This window comes from Protopterus annectens, chromosome 2.part0, assembly GCF_019279795.1.
Source record: "Protopterus annectens isolate FY-2018-M chromosome 2.part0, PAN1.0, whole genome shotgun sequence".
NCBI lineage: Eukaryota > Metazoa > Chordata > Ceratodontiformes > Protopteridae > Protopterus > Protopterus annectens.
The window spans coordinates 64,234,278-64,259,175 of NC_056728.1; the positions used below are offsets into that span (position 1 = coordinate 64,234,278).

The window sequence follows — 24,898 nt, forward strand, 5'->3', positions numbered from 1 at the left end:
AACAGTTATTGACTTTTCTGACATCGGCTGAGGCAAGAAAGAGTCTTACTTAGCTTTTAGAAGTCTTGGTAGTATTCGGTAGTAGTAATCTCTGGATCTGACCGACCGCACTTGCGAACAGCTTCTGCTTGAACACCCACGGCAAGAAAGACTGAGGAAAATGGCGCCGGCTGATGCCTTTATACCGAAGACCAGCAGAGATGGCGTCGGGTGAAGTGCGACATCAGCGAAGCGGACCCAGACTTTGGAATCCGGCCGACCGAAGGGCTGCCTGACGACAGGACAACCCATTTGTTATGACTGCAGATGCATCCATGAAGGACATCTGCTTCTGCGTTGAGCTCCTACATGGCAAGAAAGAATGATGTAATGGTGTTGGCTGCATGTTTTATACCTCCCCTGTGATGACCTGACGTCATGGAAGAAGAGACAGCATCCAACACAGAAATCCCAAGACTCTGGTATTTGGTCCGACTGAGGGCTACCTGCAGGCAGATAACCCAAGTGTGATGACTGTAACAGTGAAACACGAAGAACATCCATAGAAAGTCGATCTGCGTTACAAGAAAGACACCCAACACAAAACTTCTTCCATTTGGATATGTAGGATTTCCTAGTACTGGGTTTCCTGGCTGTCGCTTGTCTGGTCAGGATAAAACAGACTAACATCTGTAGATTCTGGTCAAGCCCCTTTATTATGTACAAACACATTAGAATTGAGGCTTAATAACTAACTTGGATAAACTTATAAACAAACTAGCTATCACATTCATACGTGTTCACCCCCTGGCTGCACTCTCAAAATGGCACTGAAGCTAACACGTTCTTGCTATTTATATGCATGTGTTGTCCTTGGAAATGCACCTTAAAAGTACAACACACACTATTCTACACTGGCCTCCTGCAGGACCTTAAGCAGCTCCTCAGAGAAAAGGTGTCTATGTGTAATCAAAATCCTATCACCCACAGTGTCAGCTGAAGAGTGGACAGGTGGGGATGGATGAGAAATCCCTTGACTTCTGTAAGTCCATCCTGTGAGGTAACTTGTGATGAATGCCCTTGGTTAAATGCAGAAGAGAGAACCAATGCTTTCTTGGCCAAAAGTGAGTCACCAACAGGATTTTGGGAGCATCCTGTTGCATTTTGAACAGGACTTTTAGAATGAGGGGAAGGAGAGGGAAATCCTAAAGAAACAACCCCTTCCAAGAAAAAGATAGGGTGTTCACCTTCTAAACCAGAAGACCTGGGATGTTGGCACAAAATAGAGAAAGTTCTCTGTTCAGAGGAGAGGCACAAAAGATCCATTTTAAAAGTACCCCACTGGTGGACAATGTCCAGAAACAAATTCCTGTGAAGCATCCATTCAAGGAACTTAGTTATGGACCTGCTCAGAGGGTCTGCCACAATGTTTTCACCTGAGGGAAAGTCAACTGCCTGAAAAGTTACTTGATACTAGATAGCAAGATCTCACACCAGAACTGCCAACTGTCAAAGAAGATAAGATCTTATGCCCCCCCCCTGGTTTATTTACATACCACACCACTCCGGTATTATCTGTTAAACACCTTGAGATGTCCTGGGGGGACAAGAGGAAGAAAAGCCAGCAGAAGAGCTCTCATCTCTGACACTGAAGTGCGATTTCTGTTGAAGATGCTACCACACCCCCCTGCACCTTTAGGAAGCCTCACGCTGCACCCCATCCCATGTCTGAAGCATCTGTGAATAGCTCCTGAGAGGGAAGACGGGGATGAAAAGAGAGCTCTGGTTTTAGAGAGAACTGCTGGATCCACCACTGAAGTTCCTTCCTGAGACAAGGTAGAAGAGGAGCTACAAATTCTACAGGACGCGCAAGCTGAAGCCAAACTGACTTCAGAAACCAATGAATTTGGCCAGTGGGAGCATAGGGATGGTGGATTCCATGAACCACTGAGCTCTCAGAACTTTTTTGGCTGTTTCAGAAATCAGAGGAAGAAGAGTCTGAAAGAAGGAAATGAGTGTTAAGGGCTTGGGAGGAGGTAGGGATGCCAGCATAGGCAGTCTGTATCCTGCTCCCCAGAAAAACATGGTCTTGAGAAGGAGTCAGAAAAGACTTTTTGAAGTTTAACAAAAACTTGCTTGTTTTGCAGAAGAGAAATGGCAAAATCAAGATTTTGCAATAGGATTTCTGGAGAGGATGTCTGAAATACAAGGTTGTCTAAGTAAGGAAATACTTGTATCCCCTGAATCCTGCAAGAAAGCAATCACAGGAGCAAGCATTTGGTGAACAAACTTGGGGCAGCAGAAAGCTCAAAGGGCAAAGCAGAGAAATGAAAATGCCAGGAAGCAACAGAGAAACATAAAAACTTCCTGAAAGGAGGATGAACTGGAATATGGAGATAAACATCCATGAGATCCAGAGACACCATATAAGCCTGATGAAGCAGAAGAGAGAGAATAAAGTTTGAAGGGACAACATGAGAGCACCTTCAGAAAAGTGTTTAGATGAGAGTAAAACCCCTCCTCCTTTGAGACAGACACACCTCCTGAATAGTATCCCGAGTCAAAAGATCCTGAAGCACCTCTGGAAAGAATGACAGTTGTTCCTGAGTGGGTTGAGGCTTACCCATAAAAGGGGGGAAGGGACTTCCAGACCATGAAATACCCCTGGATATTGGAAAGGACCCCAGGAATCCTGAGTAATCTGTAGCCAAGCAGGAGGTGAGAGACAGAGATGAAGAGAAAGAAGAAAGGGGCTCGGAAGAATAGGATAGTCAGACAACACCTGGTTTATCAGGAAAAGTAGACTTCTGAGGCACAGAAGTCTAAGTAGCCTTCACAGGAGGAATCCACTTGCCACCTTTTTTTACCCTTAGGAGGAGGGTGAGCCTATGAACAGAAGCTGTCTTACTAGGGTAATTTCTCTGACATTTAGGCATAGAAGAAACAAACACATGTTTATGTTCCTGCAAAGCCTTGCCCTTATCCAGAAGAGACTTAAACATGGCAGCAGCTGTTTCACCAAACAAGTGTTTATTATCAAGAGGAACATCCATCAACTTACCCTTAAATATCATTAGGCAAAGGTTATAGCCGAAGCCAAAAACACCTCCTCATCACTGACCTAAAAGCAGCAGCCCTAGAAGCATCTGCTGTATCATAACTACACTTGATGGAATTACGAGCCACCTGGGAGGAAGTACCTAACAGGGAAGTAGCAGACGTTCTATCCTCGACATCTGGAAGATCACACATAACCTGGCAACCCTGGGATAAGACAGCCAACAAATACCTGGACAAATGGATCTGATTAATTGACAGTCTGATAATCAACAGCCCTAAAGGCCAACGTAGCAGAGGTATAAACCTTCTTGCCTAGCCTTTCCAAGGTCCTGCTATCTTTATCAAAGGGCAGTAACTTGGGAGAAGGAAGCAATTGGGAGGACTTGTCAGAAACTACAGACTGCACTGTGGGATCAGCAGAAGGACATGTGTACAAAAATGTACAGTCCTCAGGCACCCTACGGAATCTATAAGGTTTCTTAGAAGCAGAGGGGCTGAGAGTCTGGAGCCTTAGAAGCATCAGAAAATGCATCCAACAAGGCAGCCAAAACAGGAGGAACAACAAAAGGCCTAAAAGAATCCATCTGTAGCAACTCGTAATACCTTTTTTTGTACCTCAGAAACCTAAGCAAAATCCCATTTAAAGAGGTCCATTATCCTGCACAGTGTGTCCCCAAAATAAATTTCTTCAAAGGGAATATCAGGACTGGCAGATTCATCTTCATCTGATGCATAATCCAAACGAGAGGGAATCTGAGAAAAATAAGCAAGGTATTCCTCATCTGACTCCGGTTCCTCCTCATAGGAATCCTGTTCCAACAGAAACTCCCTGAGGAGGTTTCAATGCCACCAAAGCACTAAACAAACCCTGAGTGAAGGACTGACATTTACTCTGTGGATCCTTAGAAGCAGGAGTAATAAGTTTAGACGTTTGCTTTTTCTTCAATGGGATGTCTGCCTTATAAAATTGGAAAGGCTGAGACCCAGGACAACATTCAATGATAATAGTAGGGACTACTTCTCTGACCAATATTTGAGAAACACCCATAGGCCCATCGGAGATAATCAGCCGTGGTTCCCCATGAACGTCTGGCCACTGCAGAAGAATCCAATTATAAAACAGGGCAAACCTCCGGCCATTCACTTGCCTTGGGAAGAGATGTCTGGTGGAGGGTGAACAGCAGAAGATTCCGGCCTAGGCTTCCTGGCCTTCTTCACTGACAGCTGTCCCTTGGAGTGGGAAGTTCCCTCCATGATGTCCTTTGCAAGAAGCTTAAGATGCTGGTTTTCAAGATAAAGCGCCACAGAAGAGTCTACTACAAAGGGTTTTAGGTCGAAAGGCCTGACAGATAGAACAGGACGTATGGTCATGAGAGGCAGCAAGGCAAAACAGACACTGTTCATGGCAGTCCTTATGGGGAAATGTGTCTCCCACACCGGAATTTACCCTTCTTGGATGACATGAAACCCACAGGCAGCAATAAAAATAAAGATAAGTAAAACAGAACCCTAGTGGGGCACATCTGCAATGGCTCAGTGAACCAGCAATGGAACGGGCATTCAGACTGACCATCAAGAGATGGCACTCGGACTGGTGGCAAAGTTGTTCTGAGGATGGTACATCTGGACATCACCTTTCTGTCCTACGGTATGCAGGGAGCATAGGTGTGAAGTATGGAATACCTTAAAGCAACCTAAGACTTTGGTATACTGGCCGGACAGCAGGTCACCCTTGGCAGGGGATCCCTAACCTAATGTAATGAATACTGTAACAATGAAATAGTAGGACATCTTGATATCAGCATGAGCTCCTAGTTCAAAAGGTTGTTAGGTCAATTTTTCAAGAACTTAATTTAGCTCCCAAGAAGGAGGCTTTTGCATGAAAGTGGGGTCTTATATGCATTTCATGAACTGTTTTACAAAGACAGAAGAAGAAAGAGAAGGATCCACTGGCAGAGCAGCAGAGACAGTTGCTAAATGCACCTTAACGAATGCATATGATAAGCCATTCAGAAGTAGCTCATACAAATGTATCAAGACCAGAGGGACATTAACCTCAATGGACCCTCTGTTTCCATTCGGTCACCACGTAGAAAACCTCATCCATTTGACAACATAATATTTTCTAGTAGTTTGTTTTCTGGCCTTCTTTAACACATGCAGCACATCCTCATGATACAAGTGCCTAAACAGAGACAAGACTGAATTATACAGGCTGTCAACTTTCTTCAAATCAGAACCAGCATACAAGAAAGTTTGTGGTAATTGCCATTGGTCAATACCAGTAACAGGAAGAACCAAAACGGCCTGGGCCAACAAGGTATCACCTACAATGTCCTTTAGCATTTCTCTGAAATTTGAGAAGTACCTTGTGAATCAGTGAAAAATGTAGAAATGCGGAGAGGAACATTCCTGCCCAAGAGAACAAGAATGTCTGTCCTCCAAGCATGGCTGGAAGGATGTCTGGAATAGAATTTCCCCAGGTGCCTGTTTTGAAAGGAGGTGAACAGATCTGGACCACTACTGCCTTAAGCTTCCACTTGTGTGGTATGCACAGGATCTGCTTTACCTGTCTGCCACAATGCTTTGCTCTGACAGTATGTATGATGCCTGAAGAGTCAAGCAAATACTGAGAAGTCTGCTCCCAGGTTATCATTGCCAACCAGCACAAAGGGTAAGACCTCATACCCTCTTGTTTGTTGAGGTACCACATTACTGTGGTGCTGCATTCAGCTGATAAAAGAGGAAATAAAGTCCAAAGGTGATGAAAGACCTTCAAGGTGTGAATCACTGGCAACATCACCTTGATACTGATGTGCTTCTGCGTGTCCTTCTGCCCCCATGTTCTTGCGCTTGTATCCTCCCACTGACACAGTTCCCCAGGCGAAGATGGACAAATCTGGCAGATTGGACTAACACTGGAGGGGAAAAAGGAAGAACTGATCTCTTGACCACTGTACCTCTCGTCCAATGAAGGACAGCATCAGCAGTTAGGATTCCAGGGAATGGAGATGATGCATCCAACAACTGTGGACATACCACTGAATTTTTCTCATGAGAAGATAAGACTAGTAGTATCATGAGAATCACAGACGGCAACAGTCTATGAATTTTTAGGAATTATCTCGCCAAGGCGACACTCCTCTACGAAAATTCTACACACACTGGCTGCTATGACAGGACCTTGTCCTCAGGCAGAAAGACCATTCAAAATGAATAGATACAGCCTAAAACACATTAGGCAAGAAATGGATCAAAAACTAATGAAAAAATCCCATCAGAAATGTTTCATAAACCAAATGGCACCAAAATTGCAAATTAAAAGAAAGAAAAAAAAACATTTAAAATTATGTAATCCTACTCAATTACCTCAAATAATTGTAACTCCAAATAAAAAATGCAATATCAGCAAGTTTTTCTGTCAAAACTTGCAAATGAAGCTTGTACTCAGCAGGCTTGCAGTGCTAGTAAAAGTAAAACAGAAGTACATGTAAAATTTCAAAGTAGCTGAATAAACTACGCAAGCTATGACAGAAAAGGCAGAGGGAGGAAATAATACCCAAAAGGGATTTCTTATCTGAGCTTTGCAGCTGATATCAGCCAAGTTGAGAGAAGCAATATTCCAAGAGATCTTTCTCGACTGCGGCACAAGAAAACTGAAAGAATTCCAATTGTAAAGAGCTGGTCCTGCCAGGTGATTTGGTTCGGCACCCTCACAAGCAGTGGGAGGAGTTCTGACAAACTGCCAGAAGGGAGGTCTGCAGGTTACTACTACCCATATGCCAGTAAGGCAGTTTTAAGGCCATATGCCAGTAAGGCAGTATTCCAGCAAGTTCAACATATACTGGCAAAGTGGGAACACTTCTTTAAAAGGTAATCATAGGGCTAAAATTTTGGGGCAGAAAAAAACTGGCTTCATAAAAAGATACAAACATGTAAATGATGCAAGTGTGTTGCAAGAAAAAAATGACAGATTTATTCAACCTTAACATACTAACCTGTTTCAGAATGTAAAATTTGGAAACTTTGGGCAGGTTAATTAGTCCCAACGTTTTCTTCAATTTATCAAAAAGGTCCCTCATCTCATTCCTCCTTCGGCGCTCATTTGCTGTATGAATTTCACGATAACGAGGGAAAGGCTCCAACTCATTTTGGCGTCTACTGATGCCGCTTTTCTGTGGGAAATATTAGTGACACAATTCAATTTGCAACTAAACAAAGACTTCTTAAAAAACTACTAAAGAGACACAGCCACTTGCAGTAGTTTCTCTAAAGATTCTTTGAAAGTTAACCCTTTCAATTAAAAGCTATCAATCAAAACAGGTATCTTTTATAAAATAAAGTCTGGTTGCAGTATTTTATGTATTTATTTATTGCAATTATGTCCCCATTTCCTGCTGATCATCAGAACCCATCTTGGTCTATCAGCACATTCATTTCCTTCACAGGCGCACAATGTGTGCTAACCTTGACCTTGCCCCTATCCCTGCACCTAAACTTAGAAGAATCCTTTCCGTAACACTACCGCTACACAAAAAAGGCTCAAATACAGGTATACCACCAAGAAACTCACAAACACCAAAGCTATGTCCTTACCTAATCCTTCCCCTAGAACTAACCCTGAACCTTATGTTAGAAAAACCCTTTCAGTAAAACTCCCACTACACAAGACAGGCTCAGACACAAACACACACAACACTAAAGCTGCCTCCTTACATAACTATACTCTAACCCTAACCTACCAACACTTGCACAAATGCATTGCCAGCCTTAGTAACCAATCCATTTACCTCACTGTACATTCTAAAGAGCAACTGTTTTAGATTGATAGATATTACAGAGGGTATGCTGAACATCAGTCATTAAACTCAGTTAAGAAATTATGCTTAGGAAAAGAACAGCAGCAAATTACTACATCAGGAAGGTTTAATATTTTGCAATATCATAAAAATGAGGAACTGTTAACGAATCACTACCTGTATGTGTACTTGGATATAGTTACTACTCACATCATATAGTGAATGCAATTAAGATATGCTGGCATATATTAATGACTGATTAGATGTTAAGAGGTCTACTTCTGCAATGCTCAAGGTTTGCTATTACAAGAGGCTGTAGTACAGCAGACAAAACAGGACGGAGACAACCAACATGGATCTATCGTTATGGTGAGTACATAACTTTCATATCTAATGTTGTCGGCTCAGTCTGGATTCAAACTATGGTAGAATCTTCAGCTACAATTACTCTTCAACAGGAACTAAGGAAGGACATTCTGCAACACAGTAAAACAAAATGAAGCCCTGGACTGAATGTCCAACTTATAATGCAATACAAAAGTGAGGTGACCTAGCAACAGCACAAATATCATCTATAGGTACTCAAGAAAGAAAAGCTGTGGACATAGCTACAGCTCTTGTTGAATGACCTTTAATCTTGTGTAGGACAGTCTTGCCTTTCAAACATGCAAACAAAATACAATCTGACAACCACCTGGATAAAGTTACTTTAAACACAGGAGAGCCCAACCTGGATATGGAAAAGGAGACAAACTGGCTAGATTTCCTGAAATACTTGGTACGGTCAAAATAATGTTTTAGTTGCCTATGCATGTCCAAACAATGGAAAAAGAACTTGCCTTTGTTGAAGAAACTGGGGAAAAAACAAGTTATTCTCTAAAGCTACCTTGGGTGAAAAAGAACGGTTCGTAAGAAGAGAAACCCTATCCTTACGAAAAAAAAACGTAAGGAGGGGGAGAATCAAGTGCTTGCAATTCTGAAACCCTTTTGGCAGAGGTAATCACCACCAAAAATAGTTTTCCAAGGCAACATCTTCAAATCTAAGAAAGCTGAAGGGTTCAAAAGGAGGGCCAGTTAAAACCTGAAGAACAAAAGGCAAATCCCAGGGAGGGACCAGATCCCGTGGAGGACGAAGAAGAAAAGTACCTTTAAGAAATACCTTGAAAATCTTGAGAGAAGCCAAGCACATACTACATCTACTGATATGAAAGCTCAAAATGGCCACTAATTGAAATCTGACAGTAGAGAAACCAGAGTCTGAGCAGAACTCAGCCAGAAAGTCCAAGAGCAACTTCCCACGGGGCAGACAAGGGGACAAGTCCACTAGCCTCCACCTGCAAAACAAATCTCTTCTATATACTTTTCCAGTGGTTTCTTTCTGAGAAGAGGGCAATATGAGTTACCACCTGCGAAAGCTTGGATTTCAAGGCTTTCAAAGGAACTAGAGGAACCAAACGGTCAACTTGACGGACTGAAGACTGGGAGATCCAGCCCAGCTGCATGAGAGATGAGATCTGGAATGGAATCCAATACCCAAAGTGGGTGCTTCAGAAGAGGTCAAAGGGTGGGAGACCACATCTGGCAAGGCCAAAAGGGTTGGCAATGGGCTATTTTCGGAAGAAACTTCACTATCAGAGGAACTGGGGGATAAGCATAAAGGAGACCAGGAGCCAAGCAAATGTCAGAGTGTCCCTGGGTGCTGTCCCAGAGGGGAAACAATGGCATAACAGCTGTCACACAGTGTTGGAAGGGTATGCAAACAGGTTGCAACACTGAGTGCCCCAGCACCAAAAAGCTTAGCTGGCACCATTAGATTTAGGGACCACTCATGAGGCAATAAGATGCACTTGATGAGGGTGCCAGCCAGAATGTTGTACTTCCTTGGAATATGAGTTGCCAAAAAAACCTCTGAAAAGAGATCGGCCAGTGCAAAACCCTCATGTACTCCGTTAAAAAAGGTAAGAACATGTTCCCCCGTTTGCTGGGATACTAGATGACAGACATGTTGTCAATCTGTACCATAATCACACCTCTGGTGAGGATGTCTTGAGAAGCCTGCTCTCATCTCCAGAACACTGATATGAATTTGACCCTCTGTGGTAGACGAAGATCCTTGAACTGTCTTCCCTTTGAAATTCCCCTCATCCCCACCCCAGGAAAGCAAGGAAAACACGCAGGGAAAATGCTACCTGGTCCATGGTGACGTTGGCTGAAGGAGAATAAATTACAAACTGTCACCTTTGTATTACTAATGGAGACTATAACCACCAATGAATCTACTCGAGACATGCTCGTCATCAGTGTAAGGAAATTCAATGGATACATTAATAGGGACCACTAAATGGCATTAGCCCATTGCAGGGTCCTCATATGATACATGGTTAGAGGAACCACTCCTACTGACATTGCCATATGACCCAGGAGCTTTAGAAGTGGATGAGCTTGAGGTTTTGGAGTTGCAAGCACTGCCATGGCCTGAGCTCGAAGACTGAAAACTCTGGAGCTTGGGATCCTGGTAATTTGAAAGACCATGTCCAGATGACATCCTATGAATGTTATGACTTGCACAGGCTGAAGGTGTGTTTTGGGGAAGTCGACTGTGATACCCAGGCTGCTGCACAACTGGAAAGGAATCCCTAGCAGAGATCAACGATGACTTTCTGCAGGCAGTAAGCAGCCAATCCTCCAGGTACTGAAAGACCTGGAAACCATGCCGCTGGAACCAGGTTGCAACCAGGCAGATCCCAGAATTGATAGTGATGTGCTCCCACAAAGAAGTGAAGGAACATATAAGAACACTGATCTACCTTGATGTGATGGCAAACGTCCTTGAGGTGTATCGAGCATATGAAATTATCCTTCTTCAGAACAGGTAATATAGGACTGCAACGTGAATATCTGGAACTTTTTTTTTTTTATTTGACAAACTGATTTAGTCTTGATTGATTAGCCTGAGGTCCTTTGTTTTCTTTGGTACTAAAAAGAATATGGACTAGATCCCAGATCTTATCAGGTCTGGTGGGACCTCCTGAATAAAGTACAGTTTTGTACCTACCATAAATGTAGATGTTCGAGTGTTCACCCTGCTGCAGTCATCACACTTGGGTTATCCTGCCGTCAGGCGGTCCCGCAGTTGGCCTGAGTTCCAAAGTCTTGGTCCGGTGTCGGTTGCTGTCGCTTCTTCCTGACGTCAGTGTGTCAGGGGTATATAAGAGGCATCCGACACCATTTTCTTCAGTTTTTCTTGCCCCAGATGTCAGGTGCCCCCAATAGGTAGGGAATATAAATATATTGCTACATAAAAATGTACATATAAAAATAAAACAATACCTTCAGGCACAAGCAAATACACCACAAAGGTTGTATAGGATAGAATGGAATAGATAAGTCCAGCTAGTTCAGAGGGGATGGAGGGAGGGTAACCTGGACTGCAGCAGGGTGAACACTCGAACATCTACATTTATGGTAGGTACAAAACTGTACTATGTTCATCGTGTTACCCTGCTGCAGTCATCACACTTGGGTTGAATCCCAAAGCTAAGGATGGGTGGTGGAGTTAAACAGGGTTAGAAGAAGCTAGTAGGCCCTGCAAAACTGCAGTGGCAAAACCAGCTCTAGTCTTAGAATATAGAGGTAAGTGATAGTGTTTGGTGAAGGTGTGCACTGAACTCCAAGTTGCAGCTTCCAGAATATCCTTGGTTGGCACCCCCCTGAGAAAGGCTGCTGATGTAGCTGTAGCCCTGGTGGAGTGGGACCTAATGTTAGCAGGTACCAGTTTCCCATGATGCATGTAGCAGAAACGTATGCAATGTCCTATCCATTTTGAAATGGCCTGTTTTGAGATAGCTTTTCTTTGTGATCTTGCAGCATAGGCTACAAAGAGCTGGTCAGATTTTCTAAAAGCCTTAGTTTTATCCAAGTAGTTACGTAATTGCCTGTGAATGTCCAAAGAGTGCAGGAGTCTTTCTCCTTTGTTCTGGGGATTTGGGAAAAAGGTGGGCGAATTAATGGTTTGGTTTATGGCCACACTGGATACTACCTTTGGCATAAAGGAAGGGTTAGTTCGTAGAGAGATTCTGTCTTGATGAAAAATGAGGAAAGGCTCCACTGCCATTAGTGCCTGTAGCTCTGAGATTCTTCTAGCTGAAGTTATTAATAGTAGCAGGGCAGTTTTCCATGAAAGAAATTTTGAATCAGCTGAAAAGCTGGTTCAAAGGGCGGCAGTGTAAGCTTTTCCAGAATACCCTAGGCATCTTAGCACTGCTATAACATATTCCAGATGCTGTAGAAGGTCTTCCTTTTCTTGAGCCAGAATCAGGCAGTCGTCCAAGTAAGGATAGATTTGAATTCCTTGAAGCCGGAAGTAAGCTATCACTGGAGCCAGAACCTTTGTGAATACTCTGGGCAGTAGATAAGCCAAAGGGCAATGCAGAGAACTGATAATGAGAATTTCCAGCTCGAAACGCAGATACTTCCTGCAACTTAGCCTTATAGGCACATGAAGGTAAGCTTCCTTGAGATCTAAAGTTACCATCCAGTGATCTTTGCCCAGCAGAGGTAAAAGCTGTTGTAACGTCAACATCTTGAACTTGGGAATGTCCAGAAAAGTGTTGAGGAGAGATAAATCCAAAATTGGTCTCCACGTGTTCCCCTTCTTTGGTACTAGGAACAGGCGAGAATAAAATCCTAGGCCCCTTTCTGATACAGGGACTGGCTGAATGGCCCCCATCTGAGTAACTGAGAAACTTGCTTGTGAGCCTCTTTTCTTTGTGGAGGAGGAACGTCTGGCATGCCTTTGAAAGGGGGCATTGTATGGAAATAAAATCTGTAACCATGGTGAATGATATCCAACACCCATTTGTCTTGAGTAATTAAATTCCAATTTTCTTTGAAAAGAGACAGTCTTCCTCCCAAAGGAGCTGCCAGACGAGAATCTACTGGCAGCTGAAAAGACAGGTCATTGGGTCTGTTTACGAAAGGACTGACCCCTGCCCTCACCAGAAGTCTGAGCAGGTGAACTCCCTGTTCTAGGCCTAAAAGAACCTTGAGTCCTGCCCCTACCACATCTAGACCTACCCCTAGACTGGGAATCATAAGCAGGATATGTCCACCCCTTAGCAGGCCAATTTCTACTAAACTTCGGTGGCTGCACCTGCAAAAATCTTTAACAGTTTGCATAGACTTAGCTTTGTCCTCCATTTTCTTTAAAACTGCTTCCACAGGCGATCCAAACAACACATCAGACTGTAAAGGAGCATCCAAAATCCTTGTCTTAACATGCTCAGCTAAATTCTGATCCCTCAACCAGGCATGCCTGCGAAGAACAGAACTAGTAGCAGCCACCCTCGAGGAGGCCTGTACAGCATCAAAACCACATTGCAAAGAATGCTTACCCACTTGTTCAGACACATGAACCAAATCCAGCAACTCTTTACACTCAATACCTTCCGCCAAAGCATCCACCTTAGATTTTAATTGTGAAAGGAGATAATTCTGATATTTTAGCATGTGAAACTGACAATTCAAGCTCTCATGGCTAGAGTGGAAGAAGTATACACTTTCTTTCCCCACCTATCCAAAGCCCTTGCCTCTTTATCAGTGGGAACAGGATTTTTAACCACAGAAGCCTTAACACCTTTAGGCCCTTGAGAAATAGTTTCTGGGTCCGCCCTAGGACTCTTAAACAAATACTTATGAGCTTCGGGCACCCTATAATACCTATCAGGGTTAACAGGAGCAGGAGGCAAAGAGTCAGGGTTCAGGAGAGCCTCTGCAGAAACATCTTCCACCACATTCAACACAGGAGGAATAGCTAAGGGCCTATGCTGGGGTAAAAACAAGAATTCCCTAAGCCTTTTCCTGGAATCAGAGTAATCCTGGCCTTCCCATTTAAAGTGCTCCCTCATGGAATGCAGAGTCTCTGAAAATGAGAAATCCTCAGGAGGAGAAGCTGTAGGAGTGGAATCATCCACATCAGAATCAGAATAAGTAGGATACTCCTGCAAGTCTTCCGCAGAAGACTCTGAAGCCTCTGAACACTGTTCAAAACTATCAAACTCCGGTTCCACCCTAGGCCTCTTATCAGGAGGAGGCATAGAACCTCTAATCATAGTAATCAAATCTTCTGCCATTTTAAGCATATGTTTCTTAGGTACAGAACCCGAAATGCTAGGAGAAGCCCCCACTGAAGCTGAACTTGGCCTACCTCTCAAAGAAGATTTGGCAATAGAAGGAGAGGCTCTAACTACCTTGGGAAGAGAGGGAAGAACAGTTACCTGAGAAGCCCCCTCAGCCTGGCCTACCTCCTGAGAAGGCACATCCTGTAACAGTAAAGTTTCAGCCTGAGACTCCATGGAAACTCCTGGCAACACCTCTGGCTCCACTGAGCCTTCTAAAGAACCGACGTCCGGGACTGCCGGTTCATCAACCCTAGGCTTCGCTGTTTTGTCCTTGCGCTTCTTGGGCTGGCGGGCGTCGGAGCATCCGGCGGCATTTTATAATTGCAACGCTTCCCAAACACTAACCTGGCACAGTCTAACCTCCTCTTAATAGTGCGTTTGTTAAACCTAGCACAAGAGCGCAACCAACAACGTCGTGCTCAGGCCCTAAACAAGGTATACACAAGGTATGGTAATCCCTATGAGGTATCTGTTTCCCACAAGAAATACAGTTATTCACTTTTTCTGACATCCGGTTAAATACTGAGGCAAGAAAAAAACAAAACGTTCCCCAACGGGGTACTTAGCCAACTCTGTTTCGGTCTGAAACTCCGTTTCGGAAATATTTCAGAACGCCAACCTGCACTCGCAAAACTGCTTCTGCATCGGACCATGCGGCAAAAAAGACTGGGGATATGACGTCGGTCATGCGCATTAGTACCCTGACGTACTGACGTCAGTCTAATGCGCCCTGACCGACGTCAGCCTTATACTCTGGTATTCGGGCCGACTGGATGGCGGACTATACCCAATAGTAAGGACTGCAGCAATGGGGAACGAAGAACATCTGTACTATGTTCATCGTGTTACCCTGCTGCAGTCATCACACTTGGGTTGAATCCCAAAGCAAAGGATGGGTGGTGGAGTTAAACAGGGTTAGAAGAAGCTAGTAGGCCCTGCAAAACTGCAGTGGCAAAACCAGATCTAGTCTTAGAATATAGAGGTAAGTGATAGTGTTTGGTGAAGGTGTGCACTGAACTCCAAGTTGCAGCTTCCAGAATATCCTTGGTTGGCACCCCCCTGAGAAAGGCTGCTGATGTAGCTGTAGCCCTGGTGGAGTGGGACCTAATGTTAGCAGGTACCAGTTTCCCATGATGCATGTAGCAGAAACGTATGCAATGTCCTATCCATTTTGAAATGGCCTGTTTTGAGATAGCTTTTCTTTGTGATCTTGCAGCATAGGCTACAAAGAGCTGGTCAGATTTTCTGAAAGCCTTAGTTTTATCCAAGTAGTAACGTAATTGCCTGTGAATGTCCAAAGAGTGCAGGAGTCTTTCTCCTTTGTTCTGGGGATTTGGGAAAAAGGTGGGCGAATTAATGGTTTGGTTTATGGCCACACTGGATACTACCTTTGGCATAAAGGAAGGGTTAGTTCATAGAGAGATTCTGTCTTGATGAAAAATGAGGAAAGGCTCCACTGCCATTAGTGCCTGTAGCTCTGAGACTCTTCTAGCTGAAGTTATTAATAGTAGCAGGGCAGTTTTCCATGAAAGAAATTTTAAATCAGCTGAAAAAGCTGGTTCAAAGGGCGGCAGTGTAAGCTTTTCCAGAACAAAGTTGAGATCCCAAGTAGGTGTTGGTGCTCTCCTGGGCGGTCTTATGTTCTTAACCCCTCTGAGATACTGTCTTAGGAGTGGATGTGAAAATAAAGGAGGATCCATGCTGTAATGAGCTGAAATTGCTGAGTCGTGGATCTTACTAGATGAAAAGGAAAGTCCTTTGTGCAACATCTCAGTTAAATATTGTAGAATCTGAAGAATGTTGGGATCAAGGGGATTTTGGCCTTTAGCCTGGTTCCAGGCGCAAAATCTTCTCCATTTGTCTGAATAGGTTTTCCTGGTGTTGTGCCTCCTGGCCTCCAGAATGACATCCATAGCAGCTTTGGATAGAGGTGTTGGCTGGTTGTTTAGGTAATTTGCCATGCAGCCAAGTTTAAAGTCTTGAGCTGGCTGTGTAGAATCTGACTGTCTCGCTGGGTGAGCAGGTGAGGAATTTGTGTTAAAATCCATGGTGGGCCGTGGGCCATGTTCCTTAGAATTGGATACCAGTACTGGCGTGGCCAGTCTGGTGCAATGAGTATCATTTGTGGCCTCTCTAATCTGACTTTCAGCAGTACCTTTGCTAGAAGAGACAGTGGAGGAAAGGCATACACTGTTAATGTTTTCCAACTGAATGAGAGGGCGTCCACTTTCCAAGCTTGTGGGTGGAATGTCCTTGTGCAAAATTTTTGAAGTTGGTAGTTTTGGGGGTTGGCAAACAATTCTATGTCTGGGCATCCCCATTTTTGAGTTATCATTGCAAATACTTGTGGATCTAGTTTCCACTCGTGGGGATCCATGATGTTTCTGCTTAGGTCGTCTGCCAATGTGTTTTTCTTTTCTGGCAGGAATTGTGCTTGTAGTTGAACTTGGTAAGACAGTGCTGTGTTCCACAAGGTCAATGCTTGCCTGCATAGAGGGTAGGAATGTGTGCCCCCTTGCTTATGTACCACATTACTGTGGTACTGTCCGTCTTTATTATTAGTTGTCCTGGGTGTAAGAGGTCCTTGAAAGCTGTTAGGGCATTCTGTACTGCTAGCATTTCTTTTTGAATAATATGCAGATGCCTTTGATCTGTAGTCCATTTGCCCTGAATGCACTGTCCTGCCATGTGTGCTCCCCAGGCATCATCTGATGCATCTGTTGTCATAGTTTGCCTGGCTGTGGGTAAGGTGAAAGAGTGACCCTTGTTGAGGTGACATGCCTGTGCCCACCATAGAAACTCCTGTTGAAGGCAGGGAATGAGTGGTATCATTGTTTCCAAGCTGTGGCTGTGCTGAGTCCATACGCTCTTCAGGTACCATTGTAATTTCCTCATATGCAGTTTTGCAAATGGTATTAGTAGTATGCAAGATGCCATGAATCCCAAGGCCTGCAGAATTTTTCTTGCAGGGAGTTGGGTCTTTGTTGCCATTATTTTGAAGTATTGAGTCAGCTGTTGTTGCTTGTCTGGCGTGAGATAAGCCATCTGGGCCGTTGTATTCAAGCTGGCACCCAGGAATATTATGTTTTGTGAGGGCACTAGTTTTGATTTCTTTTCGTTTACTGTGTACCCTAGGCAACTTAGAAGGTGTCTGACAAATGCCAGATGCTTTAAAAGAATGTCCTTGCTTTCTGCTTGACTAAGGCAGTCGTCCAAGTATGGGTATATTTGAATTCCTCTTTGTCTGCAGTATGCAATTACTGGTGCTAGGCATTTTGTGAAGACCCCGGGCGCAGTAGATAAGCCAAAGGGCAGTGCAGAGAATTGATAATGGGTTGAACCTGCCACGAAGCGGAAATATCTTCTGCAATTTTGTCTGATATGGACATGCAGGTATGCCTCCTTGAGGTCCAACGTTACTAGCCAAGCATTCTTGTCCAGCATGGGAAGAAGCTGCTGTAGTGTTAGCATCTTGGATTTTGGTACTTGCAGATAGGTGTTCAGAACTGAAAGATCCAGAATGGGTCTCCATGCTTTGTCCTTTCTGGGGACTAGAAAGAGTCTTGAGTAAAATCCTTGTTCCTGCTCCTGTGTAGGTACCTGTTGAATGGCTCTCATTTCCATGAGAGCTGTAATTTGTTTTTGTGCCTCTGCCCATTGATTTGGTGGCAGGTTTGGCATTCCTTTTATCCTTGACAAGGTATGAAAGTGGAATCTGTATCCTTGTGAGACAATGTTTAGGACCCATTTGTCTTTTGTGATGATGTGCCAGTTGTCTGCAAAAAGTGCTAATATTCCTCCCAAGGGAGCTGCCAAGAGAGATTTGCTTGGTAGTTTGAGGGTTGAGTCATTGTGTTTGTCTTCTGCTAGCTTGGGGGCTGTCTTCTCCTCCTTTCTGGGTAGCAGTACCCCACTGGCGAGGTTTGTAAAGGCCTTGTGACTGACCTCTGCCCCTTGGGCATCTGTATTTGCTCCTCTGTGATCTGTCAGAAGCTGGAAAGGACCAGTTTTTTGTTGGACAATTTCTGCTGAAACGAGGGGGTTGTACCTGTAAAAAAATCCTTGACCATCTGCATAGACTTTGCCTTATCCTCCATTTTCTTTAAAACCTCTTCAGCTTTGACACCAAATAATACATCCTGCTGTAAAGGTGCATCCAATAATTTTGCTTTAACATGGTCAGGGTAGGGTTTGTTCTTTTAACCAAGCATGTCTACGTATGACAGACCCAGTAACAGCTGCTCTACAGGAAGCTTCCAATGAATCAAATCCACATTGTAAAGTATGTTTTCCCACCTGTTCAGCTGCATGCAATAGATCCTGCATTTCCTTGAATTCAGACTGTTCAGAACGTGTGCTCATTTTTTGTTTTAATTGAGACATTAGGAATTGCTGATATTTCAGCATGTGAAACTGACAATTTAATGCTCTCATAGCCAGGGTAGCTGAGGTGTATATCTTCTTTCCCCATCTATCTAGGGCTCTGGAATCCCTTTCAGAGGGCACAGGATTTTTAGCCATAGAAGCTTTAGCCCCTTTGGGACGCTGGGAAATTGTTTCTGGGTCAGCCACGGGGCTTTTATAAAGGAATTTGTGCGAGTCAGGTACTCTGTAGTATCTGTCTGGTTTGGCTGGAGCAGGAGATAGAGAGTCTGGATTTAGACTAGACTCCAAGTAAACATCATCCACAATGTCTAAAACTGGAGGGATAGCAAGTGGTCTGTGCTGGGGTAGTAAAAGGAACTCTCGGAGCCTTTTCCTAGAATCACAGTAGTCCTGGCCTTCCCAGTGGAAATGTTCCCTCATGGTATGTAAAGTTTCCCCAAAGGAGTAGTCTTCAGGGGGAGAGGCTGAGGGAATAGAGTCTTCAGCATAAGGGGGGAAAAGCATAATCCTGTTCCTCAGAAGAATCTGGGAAATAGAAACCTGGTCAGAGGAAGCATAATCCTCCTCTTGTCTTGGTCTTTTATCTGGAGGGGGATGGGGAACCCCTGATTAGGGTAATCAAATCTTCAGCCATCTTAAGCATCTGTTTCTTAGGCATGGGGCCTTGAACTAGAGACTGATGTACAGTATTTTTTTTGGTTTTAATGGAGTTTTAAGCTTAGCATAAGATTTAATGGTGAGTCTAGTCGGTCTGAAGACACCTCCTGCAACTGAAGGTGTTTCTACTGCACTGGGATCTCCTTCTGCTCTGGTGTCGGAAGGGCCTAATGAAGATGGCTGCGACGGCCTAGTACACTCCGCTTGAGAATCCGAAGCTGTCTGGTATGTTCCAATTCTGCGGTCGTCAGGGGCTGCTTAGGCGCCTCACTGAAAACCGGAGAACCGGCGACAGGCCCAGCAGAGGCCTCGGAGTCTGGCTTGTTCCTAGGCTGCCTGTCCTTATCCCTGCGTTTTTTATGCATGCCGGTTGTCGGCTGTTCCCACAGCATGATATAATTAAATTTCCTACCAAAGTAATGTTGTGCGAAGTCAAAACGGCGTTTGATAGTTTGTTTATTAAACCTAGCACAACCGACAACCTGTGACGTCGTAGTCTGGGCCTAGGCAAGGAATACAATAAGAATTTAAGTCCTTATGAGGTATTTGCTTCCCACAAGAAATGCAATTGTTAACTTTTTCTGACATCGAACTGAGGCAAGAAAAGGTTCCCCAACGGGGTACTTAGCTTTACTGAAGACTTCGGACTGAAATTCGATTCGAAAATCTCAGGTGTCGGCCGACTGGCACTTGCTAACTGCTTCTGCTTCGGGCACCGCGTGGCAAGAAAGACTGAAGAAAATGGCATCGGATGCCTCTTATATACCCCTGGCGCACTAACGTCAGGGAAGAAGCGACAGCAACCGACGACGGACCAAGACTTTGGAACTCAGGCCAATTGCGGGACCGCCTGACGGCAGGATAACCCAAGTGTGATGACTGCAGCAGGGTAACACGATGAACATCTATTTGTAATCTGCTTTTGGATCTCTGCACTGAGCAAATTCTCAGATGTGGTAAAACATCTGGAAGATGTTTTGGGAGACAGTTTGGAACTTCTATAAATGGAATGACATAACCTCCATATACGACTCTCAACACCTAGCTTTCTGAGGTGATGGTTTCTCAAGCTTTGGGGTGGAGAACTAGATGACCCCTGGCTGCTTTTACAGAAAAACAGTCAGGCAACCCTTCAGGGTCAATGAAAGTCACCGCCAGAAAAAGCCCCATGGAAGGACTGATTCTGAGGACCACTTTTGCCCTGAAGGCTTTATCAGTTATGACACCCCCCCAGCCTTGTGAAGAACCTTCCAGAGGTGTCTTGGGAACAGAGTTGTGACTTCCGGAACAAGAGAAATTTACCACCTTTCTTAACAGAGAAAGGCCTCTGGTGGATAAGAAAAGTGAACTCCGATGGAATAAAGCTTATTCTCTTGTGCGCTCATCAATATGACCTCAACCTTGGGTAAAAACAAGAAGTGCAGATCGTCTGGTCAGGATAAAACAGATGAACATTCATGGGCTCTGTTCAAGCAGCTTTATTACATACAAACACATCAGAAATGAGGCTTTGTAACTTAAACTTAAATAAACTTACAAAGAGACTGACTACCACACTCATACATGTTAACACTCCGGCTGTTCTCTCAAAATGGCACTGTTGCTTGCACGTGCTCTGTATTTATATGCATGTGCTACATCTAGAAATGCTTCTTAAAGGTACATACACACGCTCTGATCTACAGGAGGACACAGAAAGAGGCGTCAATGAAGGACGCTCTGAAGCAATTTACAAAGTTGCACAAATGGACTCAGGTGTGGCGCTTCATGTCAGTCCTGGAATCTGCTGCGCTGGATGCTCCATCGGCTGCATTACAGATGAGTCTCACTGAAACATTGGTGATGGAAAGCAAGGTGGACAACTGAGGCTTCAGCTTCTTCTGGGTATCCAGAGACTACTGTGTCTTAAGGGTGCTTGACACTTCAGAGAATAGGCCCTGCTGAAACTTTGTTGAGTTCGATAAGTAGTTAAGTGCTCTCAAAGCAAAGGTGAATGAGGCCTAAGATCACTTCCCTAATTGATCCAGTGCCTGAAATGTCCTGTTTGGGAGGGTGAAATGAGCAGGTCTCCACAAATGTCATCTTTTAGGTGGCTGTCACCACCACAGTGGCACTGACGCTCCAATGAGGCCAACTGCTTAGGAATAGTTTCTACTGTGTTGTGTTCCTTTGATGCCCTCTAGGATACCAGGATTATAAGGGCATTGAAGGGAGGACCACCTAAGGTATGCATAGGCCTACACTAAAGGCCTCCAGAAAAAATTACTCCTGTGGAGAGGGAGGCTTTGGTTGTCCAGCCCTGCAGTAGTGAAGCAACTCCAACAAACTGACAAAGGAGGTGTCACTGCACGGAGACTTGGAGGAATCCTCTCATGGGAGGTTACTAGGCTACTGGCCCTGAGGCCCTTACAAGCCTAGCCAAGAGTTTAGCCCATGTTTAGACAAGTCATCACCCAAAGCCCCTTTCCAGCAGGGACATCCCTGGAATCCCAGGGGTGTATTTTCTGTTTCCCATCCAGTTATCCAGGTTGTGCTAAAAAAGGGATAATGAGGTACTCTCTGACATGGAGAGGGAGTCTATTCCACAGATGGGGGGAGTCTCTGGGACACAAATCTGCCCCGCCAACAAGTCCCATTGATATCACAGACCAGGTGGAGGTCGCTCATAAAGGTTACTCGAGTGGAGCTTGACTTGTGGATATGCAGTAGTGCCATCAAGGTGAGTTCTGAGATTGCTTTATATGCCAAACAGAGGTCACCCTTGAGGAGTCTGTATGAAACTCTCCTTCCTTGAGGTCAGTATCCCCGGTGAGGAATTCTTCTAGTAAGTCCAAGTGTGTCCTCTTCCAAGTTCTCTTCCCTGAAACCTCCTGTTCTAATGAAGTTGGACAGGAGGGGGAAGAGTATGGTAACACCACCAAGGGTGCAGACTGGAGGCTGGTTGACTCAAGCTGTCCTAGGCATCCTAATGACTGGCCAGAAGAATAGAAGAAACCTCAGAGTTGATGCCAGCTGGAAATATCCAATATTTCTATTAGAAAGAGAACATTCTTCCTCGGAAGCCGGTGCCTGCACAGAGGTTCCGGACCCACCCAAGATAGAGATGACTGCAGGATCCTTAGACGAAGAATTCTGCGGCACACCAAACTCCGAAAGGGTCTCAGTAGACGCCTGAGAATTAACTGAAGCGGCCATCAGGGGCTGCAAAAGCACCTCACTCAATTCCGAAGGACTGACGACCAGCTTGGCGGTAGCATTGTCGGAAGGTTTAGTCCTGTGCGGTCTGTCTCTGTCTATCTTTATGTTTTTTCGGAAGGTCTGCTGTTGGATGGCTTATGGAAGTCATATCAGAATTCGAGGACTGTAAGCAGAAATATCTTGCTACAATAAGGGCCCAACGATGAATAGTTCTGGTGTTAAAGCAAAGAAGCAACAATGAGGGATGTCGTGGTCTGGGCCTAGATAAGTGAAGCAGTAGGAGTGGAAGTCCCAGTGTGGTATTTGCTTTCCACAGGTGAGACAATTAACTTTTTCTGACATCGATTAGTGCAAGAAAAAAGGATCCTCAATGGGGTACTTAGCTTTCGAAGACTTCAACTTCAATTCAGGAACAAAACTCAGGTAGCGGCCGATCGGCACTCGTGCGAACTGCTTCTGCTTTGGGCTCCACAGAAAGAAAGACTAATGTAATGGAATTGGGTGCCTTCATTTATACAACTGATGACCTGACGTCACTCTGCAGGTGACAGCAACTGACGCAGAAATACTAAGTCTATGGTATTCATGCCAGCCGAGGGCTACCCCAGCAGGGATAACCCAAATGTGATGACTGCAACAATGAAACACGAACATCACTCTCTCAACAACGTCAAAGGCTGAGGCAGACATAAGCCTCTTGGGTCCGAAAATCTCAGAACCCAGGGGTACCTAAGACAACATCAAACCAGAGGGAGCTGTGGCTAGACCAGACACTGAAATTGGAGCTGAGCTGCCTAAAGCTGAAGCTCCAAGGAGTGACTATTCCAAATTGTAGACCACAATGCAGACAACTCCAGCTTCAAAACCATGGCTCCGAAGTGCTGACAGCCCCGAACAAGTCAGTGTCGAGGCTACTAAGGAACAGGATGGAGCCAAAGACGGCCAGGTTGTTAGATCCAATCTGCAGTGTGGAAACTCGGTCGGCCGCAAAGACCTCAGATACAAAGTGGCCAAAAGAGGAAATCAGAAAAATGGAGCCGAGCATCCCAGTGCTGGAACTGGACCCAAAGTAATAATGCCCTAATGTTATCTGTGCCTACAAAAAAGACCTCATCAATTGCTTCAGATCTGCAGATTTGGTGCTGCCCGCCAACCTCGACAACTGGACAAATGAGGCCACCGAGGATGGCTTCAATGGTCTGTGGAAAAAGGACCCTGCATGCTGGAGTCAAGCCGGAGAGGCCCTGAATCCAGGTGGAGATGTGTAAGACTGCGGTAACTGAAGAGGAGTACAAAGAGAAAAAGAGGATGCTACCCAGCCTGAAGGTACCCTTTAGACCAGAAAAGGGCGTGGAATACTCTAAGCAGGTGCTGTCACTGTACCCGGTTTCAGCTCTGAAGGCAATCGGCTCAGAGATGCTGCTGATGTCAGTACCAAAGCTGCCAGGGCAGGTCGAAGGTCGAGGGACCTTCAGACCCAGAAAACCCAAGGGAAATGGTCGCGAGGTGGAGCCCGAAGATCTACTGCACTCCCTTTTCGTATACCTAAACTCTCACAGCTAAAGCTTCGTGGACCCAGTCTTTGGATTGGAGAAGCCCTAGAAGTACACGCAGAACCAGAAGAGCTGGAAGGTAAAAGCCCTTGCAAAGCAAGCTTGGCTTTACTATCATTAATACAGTGCGACCCAAAGCTCTAATAGATGGACCATCCAGAGTCTAAATGCTCCAGACCCAGAAAGTACAAACCTGCAGGAAATGCACTTTTAAAACCCTTTATCCATGACACAACCCTATCACAACACACACCAACAAGAAGAACAAAAAAGAGAACAACCGTAAAGAACTTAACAAAAGGGAAAATGGTGGGAAAGGGAAAACTTAACCTTGAAAACTTAAAAAAAAACTACATAAATCTATCAAAAGCCACTAGCAACTGCTCTATAAGGTAAGGGAATAATGAACTCACAAATCCTGTGTTAACTTCATCGACAAATCATATAAGCCAACTACAGCCAAATGTGGAGATGCAGACACAAATGGTGGCAAAGTTGATAGAGGAGGAGGAGGGGGTTATGGATAAGGGATGTGGAGCCAAAACAGGATAAACACATTTGAATTGGTGTTGGATACGAAAGCCCAAAGGTTGAATCCAGACAGATCAGACAATATTGGGTCAAACCATTCTGACCTTTTCCATTTAAACAAAATATACATCAAATATACTTTATGTGCTGTCACCAGTCCAATATTACAAAAAATGAATTCCTGCCGTCCCTTAAACTTCACTCCTCCTCCTGAACATTATTATGCATGAATTCTTCCCACAATTTCCATTTACTTCTATGTAATTTACTCCTTCCCTTTTCTAAAGATCCCTCTTCCAATTCTTTCATCTCTTTTATAACATTCAATACCTCAAATACAGTCGGTGCAGAATTTTATTTCCATTTTCTAGCATTTGCTTTTATGGCAGCCAACAGAATTAAACTCAGTAAGGCCTTACTAGGCCTAGGCAATTCAGGTCCTGTATTCCAGCTCAAAAGAACCATTTTCTTAACTACAGAGTACTCAGTAAGAAATTTTAAAAATACATGATACAACTTTACATGATTTGTTGATGGAAGGAAATATCACTAAGGA

At 44.4% G+C, this 24,898-nt stretch overlaps 1 protein-coding gene across 1 annotated transcript in view; it reads right to left on the bottom strand.

The window, feature by feature from the left end:
- The window catches only part of MGA (MAX dimerization protein MGA), a 2,673,741-nt gene that overhangs the window by 321,266 nt on the left and 2,327,577 nt on the right, over positions 1-24,898 (bottom strand). The window contains exon 19 of the mRNA XM_044060555.1: positions 7,038-7,214. Within this exon, the coding sequence (XP_043916490.1) occupies positions 7,038-7,214 (177 nt within the window). The remainder of the gene's footprint in view (positions 1-7,037; positions 7,215-24,898) is intronic.